At 38.8% G+C, this 16,275-nt stretch overlaps 1 protein-coding gene across 1 annotated transcript in view; it reads right to left on the bottom strand.

Annotated features, from left to right (window-relative positions):
- The window catches only part of LOC128514928 (uncharacterized), a 35,335-nt gene that overhangs the window by 8,475 nt on the left and 10,585 nt on the right, over positions 1-16,275 (bottom strand). Inside the window, exon 6 of the mRNA XM_053488843.1 lies at positions 4,642-4,653. Within this exon, the coding sequence (XP_053344818.1) occupies positions 4,642-4,653 (12 nt within the window). The remainder of the gene's footprint in view (positions 1-4,641; positions 4,654-16,275) is intronic.

The raw sequence follows: 16,275 nt of genomic DNA, 5'->3' as shown, positions 1-16,275 counted from the left end.
AGTTCTAATAATTGATGAGTCTTCTCCAAGAAATTCATGGGTCGTCGGACGGATCACGAAAGTGTTCCCTGATAAAAAAGGTCTTGTGAGACGTGTACTGGTCAAAACTAAAACCAGTACCCTGGAAAGACCCATCGATAAGCTGTGCCTGATATGTGAAATGGACTGTTAATTACCTTATAAAGTAGTCATGTTCCTTTCATTTGGTACGCAGCAATATGAATACCTTAAGTTAAACCGTTAAAAAATGTTTAAAGTGTTAAGAAAGTTAATTCTAAAGTGTTAAGAAAGTTAATTCAAATTTTAATCCAATAGTAAATGTTGTGGCCCAATTGTAAAAAAAAAAGAAAAAACAACAAAACAAAAAATGTGTGTAATTGTCAGTCCTCCTGCCTGTCAATTAGGGGCTGGAAATGTAAGGGCCATATTTCATTCTTGTGATTTGTTGTTATGTTTATCTTATTTCAGTTTATTAGTTAAGCATTAAGCATTAAGTATCATACATATAATTTGTATTGTGACATCATTTCATGTGTTGTTCTGTGACATCACCCCACAGTTATGCAGTTCCATGTCTATCACGCATGTTAGTTGTAGTTGTTGTTAAGACACGGAAGGATACAGAAAGGTGTGGAGCACACAAGCTTTTGACCGTGATAACGTGAGACAGTAAGCAAAAAGGAATACAGTAAAATAAGTTGTTGTAACTGTAATCTATCGAAGCTACAGAACACAGCAAGCGACTTGTCGTGACTACAGTGGATTTATGCAAGAAACTGTAACAACCGTTGTTTTTGATGTTGAAAATAAACAAGAGACAAAGAAATCAACGAAACGTCTGATGTCGTCAGTGACACTGTGTAACTAAAGACACGCGTCAGAACTTGTGAATAACATGCACCTACAGGGACTTTTTACTTTAACTCCACTACATTTAAAATTAAAATAGTAGACTTTCTACTTCACTACATTATGTTACATGTCCTTTCTTCATACTCATGAGTGGGAAAAACATGTGTAAATTGAAGCAGAGTAAACACACCAATTAGGATACAATGTGCTGTATTGTTATGATCTGATTTGCTTTGACCTGTTGGTTTCACCTATTAGACGTATCTAATTAACAAACACAGAACATTATTGTGATGAGATCAGTGTAACAGCCTACAATACTGAGCTTCTGGGAACATGAACAAAGGACATCCTGACTCCAACTCACCACTTTAACACTCATGGGCTTATTAGAAAAATTCAAGAAGAAAGAGTCTTTCCAAGCCAACACATAGACAGAAGCTTATTTTTGTGATGGTGATCATTTTCTTTAATGAGTAATCTAATGTTAGTGTGGTCGAGTGGATAAGTTCCCACTCCTGATTTAGAATGACAACCTGTCACAGCTTAGTGTCTGTTATATAACGACTGCAGTCTGTCTACCTGGGATGCGTCATTGCTAGCTCCGCCCTTGGTGTTTGTAATCAGTGGTGTATCGAGCTGTGGTTGTTTAGCTTATCAACACTATATTTTATTTGGTTATTATAAATTCAATAAACAGTTTTGTATACTGATTCCATGTCTCTGCCTCTGTGGTAACAAACTTGTGTGCCTGATTTCGATTAAGTATTTAGTTCCCCTTATTGTAAAGGTGTGGAATAATCAGCATTTACATATTTTCCTTAACGGTTTGGGTATTTATAGTGAGATTTGATCTGTGCACACAGCGCCTCGCCACATTAGCTCACTACAGTGAAATATTTCTTTGTGTCTGTGTCTTAATCCATCATTACCATGATTATGTTGTGACTCGCCAGTCAGTTAAGTAATTGGTAACTCTTACACAGTAAAACATCACTACACCACAACCCAATACAGTAACACAGGCTGGAGCTAATAATCAGTTAAAGTCTTATCCATTTCCATTAGCTAGCGAGCTGTACTACCTTAGTGTGTAGTGTTTAAAACTAATCAACCAATCTCATAGGATAAAACTGTTAACATTCAGTGGTAACACTTGGACTTGGGTAAATATTAATTAATTGTTAAATGTTATATTAAGAGATGTGTCCAGAGTGGCATAAGAGCCGTCTCAATGAGAAGATCAGGGAAAAGTCCACTTGTACTTAAATACAAATTTAAATAGAGGACTTCTACTTTTCTGGAGAAAAAAATACCTTAAATATCTAAGTACAGGATTTGTGTACATCGTCCACCACTGACAAAATTAAAGAGAGTTTATTTAATTAAAACCTTCTCCATCTCTCCTGTTTGAACCCTGGTGTGTAACAGAGTGTGTGTTCTTGTTAAGTGTTCCAGGTGTAGGACAGGGTTTCATCTCTTCACCTTTACAAATAAATTGGAAAAGCAGCAAATAAACAGAAATGATACTAAATATGAATAATGTGAAATATTCAACATTTAATGCACATGTACACATAATTCTGGTTAAAGTGTTGATCTGGAATTAGCAGGTTATCAGAGTAAAACTGTTTACCTTCAAACTGCAGACGTGTTCCAGATGTGAACTTTACTGTACTTCCCTCCACATATCCACAGAAATATTCTCCTCCATCATCTTCTCTTACTCCATTAATGTTGAGATCAAACTTTTGGTCCTTTACAGTAACACTGAAGCGGTTATCATTAAATCCCTCAGCCAATATGTAGCCAGGAGAGCCAGCGTACAGTCTCGCAAAAAACTGAGGCACTTTTCCAAAACTCTGTCTGTACAAAGCTAAACTATTATTGTTTCTGACCTCACTAATGTTACACTCCATAGTTACAGCTTCTCCATGCTTTACTGTTTTCACATTAAGCTCCTTGATGTCAGAAGTGTTTCCTGTAAAAAAGTGTTTAATATTTCATTTTAATGAATTAGTTAAACATGTAACATTACTATTATACATTAAAGTTTAAAATGTTCCTCACCAGTTGTGCAGAGACAAAGCAGAGAGTAAAGAGCCACAAAGAGTGTGATCATCGTTCCTGTTTAGACAAAGTGATAGTGAGGTAATGAACTTGTGTGTTCAGTAGAAAACCAGGTCCAGACTCACGCCTGATTGGATGTTTTGAAGCTGTGGACTGATTTGATTGGTCCATTAGCTGTAATGAGATGTGAAGCTCACAGTGAATTCTTGTCTATTCTGATGCTGTGATGAGTCACATGACTTTACAGATATGATCTACTGGAGCTCTATCAGTCCTGTGTGCTGGAACCTCTCTGATAGAAGAAGTTTAATGAAGTGCTTTTAGGTCAGCAGATCTAACAACCCCAAAGAGGAATAATGTGGAATCCTGCTGTGTGTGTGTGTGTGTGTGTGTGTGTGTGTGTGTGTGTGTGTGTGTGTGTGTTTGGGTGTCCTATAATACAAAGAATTACCTTTTTCCTTAAAGTGCATGCTCATTACTGTAAACTACTGTACACACACACACACACAATAGTTTTTAACACATTAAGCTTGACTATTAAATTTGATAATTATTAATTTGTTCTTCAAATCTATCAGAGCCAGATGTTTAATCTGTTAAATAACTTTCTAACGACAACAATTCACTTCCTTTAAGTTATTTGTTCAGTGTTGTTTCATGACATTAACAGCATTTGACATAGAAATTAGACACAGCAGTTAAGTACTTAGCATTTCTAGCTACATCACAGCATTTGCAATTTTTTACAAAGCTAAACATTAGACCCAGTATTGTGTAGGTTCCCCTTGTGTCACCAGGGCAGGTCCGTCTCCTTGGGGTGTGACTGCACAAGACCTCTGGGGTGTCCGGTGGTGTCTGGCATCGTGATGTTAGCGGTGAATCCTTTGTGTGTGTGTTGTGGGGTGAAGACTCAGTGTATTAGCTTGTTTGCCCAGCGTATCCCCTCTCCATGGGTCAGATGGAATTTAAAGACCGGATTACCATCTTAAACTCTTTCTTTGCTAAGCCCCAAACACGGGAGGCTGTGATGCACTGGGTGTTCTGATACCTTTCTACTGTGACCAACATTGACTGTTTTTTCCTGGGATTGGACCCATCAGCTGGCTAGTTGTCCCCATGAGTATAAGTGAGCTGTTCTTTGGGGTCACATGACCGTCTCTCCAGTTTGTGTGTATAGTTGGTGCTCAATGTTATTCACTTCACCTGTCAGTGCTCATAATGTTATGGCCATGTATTTATAAAAGCACATCATTTTGTTTTTTAATATCAGTGTTAGCAACATTATAAAGAACAGTTATGGAGGGAGGAGACTTTGGGGAAAAATAAATAAATCTTAACTAAACTACCACTAGAGCAGGAAATTCAAATTAAATCTGACTTCAGGCAAATGGAAGATCTAGAGCTGCGTATGGAGAGGAAGAAAGGAGGGATTCTGATGTCCACACTGAGTGGCTAACTGCTAACGCTAAACTTCAGCTGTTGTTTTGTTGTTGTTTTCTCAAATATATTTCACTGCACATGTTAGTTTACTGTAGTGGTTGTTTCACTCTGGTTGTTTACACACTTGACCTGCATTTGGTCTGGTTTTAAATTTTTAAAGTGTGGAAAATCTGTGTTTGTTAAGGTCATATAACAGCTGTTATTTTACATGAGAGTGGACTCACGTGTTCAGGCCCAGTGTGAGAACGCTCTTAACACATGTGTAGAAGTGTTACTGACTGCAGCAGCGCTCTCTCACATCATGCAGTTGTTTCAGTTGAACAGAAATAACATTTTTGTGGTTTCTGAGTTTCTGCAACAAAATGTTTAATCAGCAGCTCTGACGACTCTGATAAACATCCCATCATGATACTCCTGAGACACCAGTGATTTGGACCCTTCTGCTCTCTGGACCTGCCTGATCCATGACATTACTGTAGATGGAAGCAGATAGAAACCATAAACATGGCTGTAAGAACCTCAGGACTGCAAATCATACAAACTACTTTAACTCATGATAACTGCAACACCACAGACTTTAAGACTCTAATGAGTTCAGAAATGACTGACTGAATTCTGATGTTCATAAGTTCCTCATAAACTCGTAAGTTCCTGTTAACACAACTGCACTTTTTAACATTATAATGTACAGTTCTGGATGAGATGTTATTTATAATCTGCTGACACCCAGATGAGGATGAGTTCTCTTCTCAGTCTGCTTCCTCTCAAGGTTTCTCCCTCATATCTGCTTTATGACACTTTTTATCATTAAAATAATAATAATAATTAAAAGAGACTATACAAATCAAATTTTATTACTGAAGTAAAAATAATGAAGTTTTTGGAATGGCCAAGTCAAACAAGTCAAAGTGTTTGTGGTTATTTAAACAATATGGTGGAACCTGGAACTTAAAGTACCAGTGTGGGGGAGGAGGGGAGGACTGCAGAACTTCCTGTTAATGAGAAACAGGAAGTAGCAGTGTGAAGAAAGTGTCTATCTTTAAGTATCTGCTAAAGTGAAATATGAGGAACATTTATTAACTTTAGACTCGACTCTCAGTTTAAACTCCATGTTTCTCATTTCACTTTCTGCAGAACTTTTCACATCATTTCACACAATACAGACATTTCAGTGTTTAGGAAGAGCATATGTGTTTGAATGTTTCTTGTGTTGGCTTCATGAATGATCAACCTGGTATTTTCTCTGTAAAAGTCACTCTGTAATCTGATTAGATCAGACCTGGTAACATTTACAGATCAGTTTTAATCTCAACACAACTCTGATCTGCATGCAGTCACATTAACAAATAGTCACACACATAATAATGACTAGTGACACAGGATGGAGGTGTGTATAGTGGGCCTACTGGTCACGACACTCTAGGAAGTGAAGCTTTAAATGTTGGTCTTGTGGGACATTATTTGGAAGCCCCCAGTATGAATGTAGGGATGAATTGTTTTCTTGGACCCCTGAGCAAAAGCAAACACCAATTGATCTGTTAATTGATCCGATGTATTATACATTATACATCACTTGATGTACTGTAGGTTAGTACAGCAGATATCTTGTGTCCTGTTCTTAGCTGACAGGAGCAGCACCCAGTCTGGTCTTCTGCTGCTGTAGCCCATCTGCTTCAAATAGAAATGTCTTGTACATTCAGAGCACCTTCTTCAGCATAACTTGATTGTAATGTTATTTACCGTAAGGTACTGTTTCCTTTGTATAATTATGCACATGTGTGAATGCACCAAGTTGCTCCATGTGATTTGCTGATTAGATTTTTGTGTCATTGAGCAGTTGAACAGGTGTACCTTTTAAAGTATATATTATATATGAAGTATATATAATCCTTATGTTATTCAATGTGTTGAGGTGATAAACTGTATAAAACCTTAAATTATTATTACACTCAATACTGACGTCAATAGTAAAATGTGGCTCTGTAAAATTTAGAGTGTTATCAATATGTAAAGTCTTTCTGTCATTCAGACACTTTAGATTTATGTAAATGTTCCTCATGACTTCATTCAAACATTCCAACATCATGTGGGAGAAAGTACAGTACAAAACCTTTCCCTACAGTACATCACATGACGTTTAATATAACACAGGGTTGCCAGATCAGCAAAATCCCAGATTTTCTAACATAAAGACATTCAGACTGTTGAAGTGACCCAGAATAAGTCAGTGTGAGCTGCTGATTAAACACTCAGTCTCAGAAACTCAGAAACCACAATGTGATTTCTGTTCAACTGAAACAACTGCATGATGTGAGAGAGCGCTGCTGCAGTCAGTAACACTTCTACACATGTGTTAAGAGCGTTCTCACACTGGGCCTGGACACGTGAGTCCACTCTCATGTAAAAAACAACTGTTATATGACCCTAACAAACACAAATATTTTCCACACTTTAAAATTTAAAACCAGACCTAATGCAGGTCAAGTGTGTAAACAACCAGAGTGAAACAACCACTACAGTAAACTAACATGTGCAGTGAAATATAGTTTAATATTTGAGAAAACAACAATAAAACAACAGCTGAAGTTTAGCGCTAGCACTTAGCCACTCAGTGTGGACATCAGAATCCCACCTTTCTTCCTCTCCATACGCAGCTCTAGATCTTCCATTTGCCTGAAGTCAGATTTAATTTGAATTTCCTTCTCTAGTGGTAGTTTAGTTATGATTTATTTATTTTCCCCAAAGTCTCCTCCCTCCATAACTGTTCTTTATAATGTTGCTAACAGTGATATTGAAAACAAAATGATGTGCGTTTATAAATACATGGCCATAACATTATGAGCACTGACAGGTGAAGTGAATAACATTGAGCACCAACTATACACACAAACTGGAGAGACGGTCATGTGACCCCAAAGAACAGCTCACTTATACCCATGGGGACGACTAACCAGCTGATGGGTCCAATGCCAGGAAAAAACAGTCAATGTTGGTCACAGTAGAAAGGTATCAGAACACCCAGTGCATCACAGCCTCCCGTGTTTGGGGCTTAAATACAAAAGTTCAAGATGGTGATCCGGCCTTTAAATTCTCTCACACACACACACACACACGCTAAAAACTAAAACACACTGTCTTCTGTCACTATCCGTTATCACCCTGATGAGGATGGGTTCCTTGTTGAGTCTGGTTCCTCTCAAGGTTTCTTCCTACAGTATTACCATCTCAGGGAGTTTTTCCCTCAGCACCGTCGCCCTCGACTTGTTCATCAGGGACTATCTGATTATTTTGATTCATACACGTTTACATCTCATACAAACCCAAAAATTTTTTTGATTGTGTAAAACTGCTTTGCGACAACGTCACTTGTTAAAAGCGCTATAAGAATAAAAGTTAATTGAATTGAATTAAATACAGTCTGATCAGAGACGGACACGTGCAGGTCTAATTGGTCTATAACTTAAAGTATTAGATAATTAAAGCTGCCGTGTTGATTCGAGTAGTTACACAGAGACTCTGAGAACAGAAAGTTACAGAGGAGTTTACTGGAAGTGTGTTAAGATTTAGGAATAAAACCATTAACAACAGTAAATTCTACACTGTAAACTCTGTATTTAATAACAAACTACACATTTACATTATACTGATAATAATAATAATAATAATAATAATAATAATAATATAAACTAACACGTGATGAAGTTCTGTAGTTGTCTGAGTGTCATATTATTCGTATGTATTATTGTTATTTAGGGTCTAAAGCACTATAGGGTCCCAGGACCCTCTTGTTTTCTTAAGGATGTTTTTACCACACTTTTGGTCTTTTTGGGGCCTTAACATGCTCAAAATCATGCTCATCATACTCATGAAAATTGCCAGACAGGTTGGAATCTGCCTGACTTTGGGCCATGGGTGTGGCCCGAGGCCCTCAGGGGCCCTCACAAGAGATTTTTTTGCATAGCTCATACACACGTGGATGTATGCACATGAAACCCGGTACACATTTAGAGCTCAAACTGGGTCGATGGGATCTAAAGACATTGACACTGTAAAATTATAGAGAGATTTTTGATCTTAAACAGGTGAGACGTGATAATGTCTTAAATTTATGCTGAAAAGTGATTAATAACTTTCTGTGTGACATCATATTGAGTGACACATTCAGTGACATCACAGTCAGTGACATCATAGTACAGAGGAACATCATAGTGTGACTGCAACCTATTGTACACACGTACACCTCACACACACAAACACATACACACACACACACACACACACACACACACTTACATGCACGCACACATTAACACTTATATATCACACACATTACAAATGTTAACACTCACATCTCTCTCTCTCTCTTACACACACACACACAGGGTTGCTGACAAATATTTAGGGCCCGAGCTGACATCAGCCCCATTACATCATAGTGTGTGAAGTGTGTAAGTTGTGGCGCAGGGTGCTTGGGCCCGCTCATCGTTGCTTGCAACTATATTATTCTATTTGTGTTTAACAACTTTTGACTTTAATTACATTAAAATAGAAATAGGTGACTTTTATTGTAATACAGAAGAGTTAAATGTCCTGAGACAACACTTTCTATCTTTAATGTAATTAAAGTATTTTGTTGGAAGAAAAAAACGTGAATCGTGTGAGAGTGTCGTGATCTGAATTCCCACGGAGAAAAATCCTAAATTCACATTTTGTCAAGAATCGAGCAGCCCTAGACTAACTGATCATTTCACTCTCACAACTGTTTATATATATATATATATATATAACGAGATAAATGTTACACAAATATAAATGAGTTCTGAAGATCTGTAAGTAAATCCTGTGTTAATGTGAATGCGCTTCCTATTGGTTACGCCGGGGGCGCTGTTTCCCACCGTGTTGAACGGTCTGCAGCAGAGCTATGGAGAACTGCTGTGGGTAAGTTGCAATCTGTTGTAGCTCCACAATAAAAGTTAAAAATATAATTTAAGAAGAAATGTCAGGCACTGTTTGCAAGGTATTCAACAGCATAGGTACTGATTTGTCTGTCAAGTGTGTTTCCGTTCGATATATGTGGTATTTTGATACTTTTATTTCCGTTTTGATGTACCTGGTTTTGCCGTGTGCTAATGAAAGGCAACATGTTCTGAATAGGTGGAGCCATGGCTGGACTGGCCATAGGGCATACCGGGCATTTGCCCGGTGGGCCGATGGTGATTTTCGTCTTTTGTGGGCCGGCCGCCGATGTTTTTTTTTTGTTTTTTTTTGTAACGTTATAAACTATTAAAGGTGGCGGATTGGCCAATTGGTCATGATCGACTCTGGGCTGGACCAATTACAGCCGAGGAGGTCAGATGCACCCTCCCCCTTGCAACAACTCAGCAATCACATATCATTGTTGAACAAAAATGGAGAACAAAAAACGCAAAGCAGCAGGAGGAGCCGAAAAAATTAGCGCCAAAAAGAAACTAGCCCTTCAGGCAGATGCTGCCAAATGTGCTAAAATATCACAGTTGTTTGGTAGCTATAGTGGAGCTTCCACTTCAGTAAAATTAGCAAGTGATGGAGGCCAACAGCCGCAGGTTGAAGAGTAAAAGGGGAGGCAGGAGGAGGAGGAGAGACCCGAGGCGGCCGCCGGTCCAAGTGGCAGAACTGAACCTGAGGTAGCCTAAGTAAAACCAAGTAAAACCATAAAAAAAAAAACTTATAAACCAAGTAGGTGTAGCTTATTTTCGTTGTGCTTGCTAACTTTTTACAGTCAGTTACAATAACTCCTACTGTGTACTAGTTAGCATGATGACAGAGTTTCTATGCTGGTGCTATGATGTTACTGAGAGTGAATTATTGATAAGGTTAGTTAGTATGGGTTGCCAAACGTAAAAAACGTAATCGTCCCGTATTCAGAGAAAATATTACGCGTTACGTATTGAGGTGAAAAGGAGCGCGATTTGTCCTGTATTTCAGTTAGAATGAAAAAACAAACAAACAAAAAAAACACACATAAAGCTGGAGTTATCCTGTGTCTTTACGCTGCGCAGCAGCCTCGGCTTCTCTCATTCTCTCCCCCTCCTTCTCCTGTTGATCAGCTGATCGGTTTATCAGCTGTTTGCTGGAGCCACAGCCATAAAAGCTGCTAGTCATGATCGGTGTGGATATGTGAGAGAGAGAAACATAAAGGTGAAACCAGGAGATGTCCTTATTGAATCATCAGAGTTGAACAGGTGATGGAGAAACAGGTTTATCTTTTAGGTGACATGAATGAGTTGAAGGGAAGTTATGAACTGTTTCTGAGAGACAAATAACACCAGGATCCTTTTCTACATAGCTGACAGCTGGTAACTGTGCAGGGGCGGGTCTAGCAAAGTTTTGCCAGGGGGCCAGGTAGGGCATTAACAAGGAAAAGGGGGGGGGGGGGGGGCCCAAATAAATACTTTTCTTTCTTATTCTCATTTTAAATGTCTAGCTTTTAAATAATTATCTGAATCTTACAACCAAAGTGGTCATTTGATGTTAAATGTATAGAAATCCATTATCGTTTATAGTAAATATTAGGTCTAAAAATATTAAGTCTCTGTAAGCCCAGTAATCTTACCATCTGTGCAGTCTGAAATTATGTCGAAGAAAGATGTCGAATCTATTTAATTATTGTAGAAAAATAATTGATTTCTGTGCATTTGTGTTACGATTTAGCTGGTTGTGGCAGCTTCTTAACTTTCTTTCTCTGTCTCCTTTCACTTTTTAAAGGTTGCCATGTTTAAAAAAATATTTTGTGCTGCCATGCTGTTTGTTGATGTGGTAAATAAATCTTCTTCTTTGTCTTTCGGCTGTTCCCTTTCAGGGGTCGCCACAGCGAATCATTTGCCTCCATCTTACCCTATCCTCTGCATCCTCTTCTCTCACACCAACTAACTTCATGTCCTCTCTCACTGCATCCATAAATCTCCTCTTTGGTCTTGCTCTAGACCTCCTGCCTGGCAGTTCCAACCTCAGCATCCTTCTACTGATATATTCACCATCTCTCCTCTGAACATGTCCAAACCACCTCAATCTGGCCTCTCTGACTTCATCTTCAAAACAACCCAAAACATGGGTTGTCCCTCTGATAAACTCATTCTTGATCCTATCCATCCTAGTCACTCCCAAGGAGAACCTCAACATCTTCAGCTCTGCTACCTCCAACTCTGCCTCGTGTCTTTTCTCTGCCTCCTGTCTTTTCTCGCATCATTGATTTGGCAAATGTTTTACGTCGGATGCCCTTTCTGACACAACCCTCTGCATTTATCCAGACTTGGGACTGGCACAAGAAGACAGTGGATTGCAATAATACCTAGTGGGCCGGTCTCTAGTCAAAATGCCCGGGCCGATTTTTTGTCCCAGTCCAGCCCTGGGTGGAGCTGTAACATTTTCGAGCTTGCCATTTTGTCTCCTACTGCTTTGTGTGCAGGTAATTATTTCTTAATTATATAATATGCATAAAGTTTCTTTGCAGTATTCTGTGCATTTTCTTTGCAGTATTCTGTGGTTAAGCAAATGTTTGGTGCTATTAGTTTTTTTTTAAAGTACTTAAGAAATGTTATGTTAATTCTTATGCATACAGAGTTCTACAAAATAGATGATGTAAGCTGTGTAATTTATGTAGCATGCTCTACTTTATATTCAGATTTTTATTTTATTCCTGCATGATTTAAAATGTCTTATACGATCACAAAGCAATATTGAGAAAAGAGACTATGTTGAATTGGTTAGACAAAACTGTCCTGAAGAAAGTCACATTTCAGATTATTGTTTTATGTCTATTTATTTTGGTAATGTTAAGAGCAAAGCTATGGAGAACTGCTGTGGGTGGAGTTATAACATTTTCGAGCTTGCCATTTTGTCTCCTACTGCTTTGTGTGCAGAACTGCTGTGGAAATCAAATAAATTGCGACATCATCCAAGTCCTGAGTGTGTGTGCTGATGACGGGGTGGGACAAACCGGGTCAGGGAAAGAAAAATCAAGAAGGTCACATATTTATATAAGATTTATATAAGATTTATTAAAAACATTTAACATTTTTAAATATTGCTATAAAAGGGAAAATAAGCTTATTTTATTAAAACATTTTTTATCACTGCTGTTTGAACCCTGGAGTGTAACAGAGTGTGTGTTCTTGTTAAGTGTTTTAGAGGACAGGGTTTCGTCTCTGATGTAGTGGGTAATGCACTGTTGCCTTACACCTCCAGGGTCCGGGTTCGATTCCGGGTTCGTGTATATATATATATATATATATATATATATACAGTATATTCTTTCAGGTGTTCCCTTTCAGGCGTCGCCACAGTGAATCATCTGCCTCCATCTAACCCTGTCCTCTGCATCCTCTTCTCTCACACCAACTAACTTCATGTCCTCTCTCACTGCATCCATAAATCTCCTCTCTGGTCTTCCTCTAGACCTCCTGCCTGGCAGTTCCAACCTCAGCATCCTTCTACCGATATATTCACAATCCCTCCTCTGAACATGTCCAAACCACCTTAATCTGGCCTCTCTGACTTTATCTCCAAAACATCTAACATGGGTTGTCCCTCTGATGAACTCATTCTTGATTCTATTCATCCTTGTCACTCCCAAAGAGAACCTCAACATCTTCAGCTCTGCTACCTCCAACTCTGCCTCCTGTCTTTTCTTCAGCGCCACTGTCTCTAAGCCGTAGAGCATCGCTGGTCTCACCACTGTCCTGTACACCTTTCCTTTCATTTTCGCTAATACTCCTTTATCGCACAACACACCTGACACTTTTCTTCACCCATTCCAACCTGCCTGTACCCTCCTCTTCACCTCCTTTGAACAATCTCCGTTGCTCTGGACCGTTGACCCTAAGTACTTAAAATCCTGTACCTTCTTTACCTCTGCTCCCTGTAGCCTTACCGATCCTCTTGGGTCCCTCTCATTCACATAAATGTATTCCGTCTTGCTGCGGCTAACCTTCATTCCTCTGCTTTCCAGAGCATACCTCCACCTCTCCAAATTTTCCTCCACCTGTTCCCTGCTCTCGCTACAAAGTCAAAATGTCACTGAATATGACATATATGAATAAATTTAAACAAGACATTATAATTTAATAAGAAGATTCCTAACAGTAAGCGAGGAAAAGAATTAAGTGCAGAAGAAATTGTTGAGAAACATTACAAATGTAAGACTTTTACCACAAGAAAAAATGCAGGATGTAAGATTTTGATAAACACCTTTTAATCTAAATATATCAAATGAAACAAATCAGTACATGAATGATGTTGTCACCATGGAATCGTTAATAACACACAGCAATAAAAATGTTTTAGTCTGTCAAAGAAAAATACAGTACAGTTGTGTCCAAACTCTGTGAATAATTACATGTTGGTTGTTTATAAATCTCTTGATGGTTGGATGAAGGTTTCTCAGCAAAACTCACAGCTGTATAGTTCAAAACATCTTCATCATCAACCTGATAAAGAACAAGAGTCATTTATAAACCAAAGCAGATTAAAAGACTAAACATTACACTGTAAAATGTAACTGATGATCTAACTAATAAAATTAAGTGAAATTAACTTATTTTGATTAAGTTTGTTGACCTTACTAAGTTTAACCAAGTAATCTCAACTTTTTTGACCTAAATAGATACAAGTACTCTCTCTTTAAATAAAGGAGTATGTTTAAGTTTTCAAAATCGAGTTTCCTTTCAAAGGCTACACTCGATGCTACGTGAAAACGCTTTGGGAAATATCTTTTCATGTTGCCGGTTGTGAAGCATGTGTGTACCAAACATGCCAAATTTTACCTTATATAACCCCGGTCAGGTGACGTCATCTGATTAGATGCACCTGCAGGTTATAAATAGGAGTGAACCGGCAACATTCCTCAGATCTTTTTCTTCACCGCATTGTGCGTGTATGTGTGTCAGCAAAAGCAAACAGACTAAACAGACAGACCGTGCGATCGGCCGTTCTATGGCCTCCTTGGTGACCGCTGAAAGACACCTGTGGTTGAATCTGACAGGCATCAAGGACAAGGATCGAACATTCCTCCTTGATGCCCCTGTCTCACCTTCCGGCCTATTTGGCAACGCTCTGAATTCCGTCGCCACGAGGTCCCGAGAAGCTAAGCTGTATGAACAGGCTATTGGAAAATTTCTCCCACGCCATGCTCAAGAGTCGAGGCCCTCGGCCACCCAGCCTCGACCAGATCTGATTCTCGCCAGGCGAGAGGCGCAGAAGGAGAGCGTCAGCAGCCGGGCACCCCCCCGTAAGGAATGGTGTACGGCTCGTTGCCCCTCACAGGCTGCCTCCAAAAGATCAGATCGCCGCACTGTCTTCTTTCCAAGGACTAAGTCCTGAAAGCCTACGCGCCCAGGACTGTGGGGGTGATCCCGGGGAGCGGCACGCAACGCTCTTTCCTATAAGAGCATGCCCCTACCGGGCACCCCCAGGGGGTTGGTGTTCAGTTTCTGCCGCCTCTGGTGTTTCGGACGACACCGACCTCCAAAGATACAGTGGTGTGAAAAACTATTTGCCCCCTTCCTGATTTCTTATGCTTTTGCATGTTTGTCACACAAAATGTTTCTGATCATCAAACACATTTAACTATTAGTCAAAGATAACACAAGTAAACACAAAATGCAGTTCTTAAATGAGGGATTTATTATTTAGGGAGAAAAAAAATCCAAACCTACATGGCCCTGTGTGAAAAAGTAATTGCCCCCTGAACCTATTAACTGGTTTGGCCACCCTTAGCACCAATACAGATGTGGTCATTAAGACTGCGCGTGTTTTCCCGCGGGATGCCTCAATTTAGCGCGCGGCGCGCCGCGACTTGCCGTAAGCAACATTCGGGAATTTAAATAAATGTGTTGTGCTTCACTGAATATCCGCCAGATGGCGCATGGAAGGACTTTATTTAAACGCCGGACCAAGTACTGTACAACGAAGAATTGTGTATAATTACTTAGTCTAAAACAATATTGTTCCCAATGCTGAAGCAAACATGAATTTTATTTTGCTTTACAACAGATCTTTCATGATAAATTTGTGTATATGTGCTTCATATTATTTTCATAATGATAAAATGAGATGCCCAAATTCGTGCTTTAAAATTCCTAATAAGTTTCTTATATAGTTTTTATAATGTTTTAACAGGGACAAAACAGTAAAAGACATGGCAATGTCTCGGTTTACATGGTGTTGAAATTAATTAAATTTCCTGATAGTAGGTTATCTGATAGTCTTAACTATGCGAATGTCCTGATTCGTGAATATGCCAACATATCTTATTTAAAACGTAAAAAATGTGTCGACATCATCAGAAAACATGAATAAACTATATATATTATATTATTAAGTAAATATTATTTTTTGACCACGAGCTTCTTCTGGCTTTTTATAATAATCATCATATTTGCTGTTTGTAATTATTTCATACATTATTTAACCACGGCTGGAAATAATAGCTGGAATGTGATGTGATTGTGAATTCATGACTGAAATAAAGCAGTTTGTCTTTTGTAAAGTACTTTCACTTTACAAAAGGGAGCGTTTTTTCAAAAGGTTGATAAACGTGTGTTGTACAGTATATACACCGCGACAGCGTGCGTAGTTACTCACTTCTCACCTTTCATGTAGGTCTGCTCGGACTAATTTGTTTTAAACCCCTCAAAAATGTGTGTGTATACAGCCCCAAACCTCCATCAGTTATTAACAATAGCATCTATTTAGAAAAAATGCCCCAGTGATTTCGGAGCTTCAGGAAATCTCCCGGCTCTCTGCGCATAACACCGGACCAACTCATGTCGGAAAGAATTTATAAACGGTTTCTAAACGTGGGCTATTGTTTTTTTACTTATAGTATTTGTTAATTTAATTTAAATGAGGTTTGGGCTCAGGACTTCGATTCGGCAT

This window comes from Clarias gariepinus, chromosome 27 (assembly GCF_024256425.1).
Source record: "Clarias gariepinus isolate MV-2021 ecotype Netherlands chromosome 27, CGAR_prim_01v2, whole genome shotgun sequence".
Taxonomy (NCBI): Eukaryota; Metazoa; Chordata; class Actinopteri; order Siluriformes; family Clariidae; genus Clarias; species Clarias gariepinus.
The sequence above is the reverse complement of the archived record's forward strand: the minus strand, read 5'-3'. Positions and strand labels throughout refer to the sequence as shown.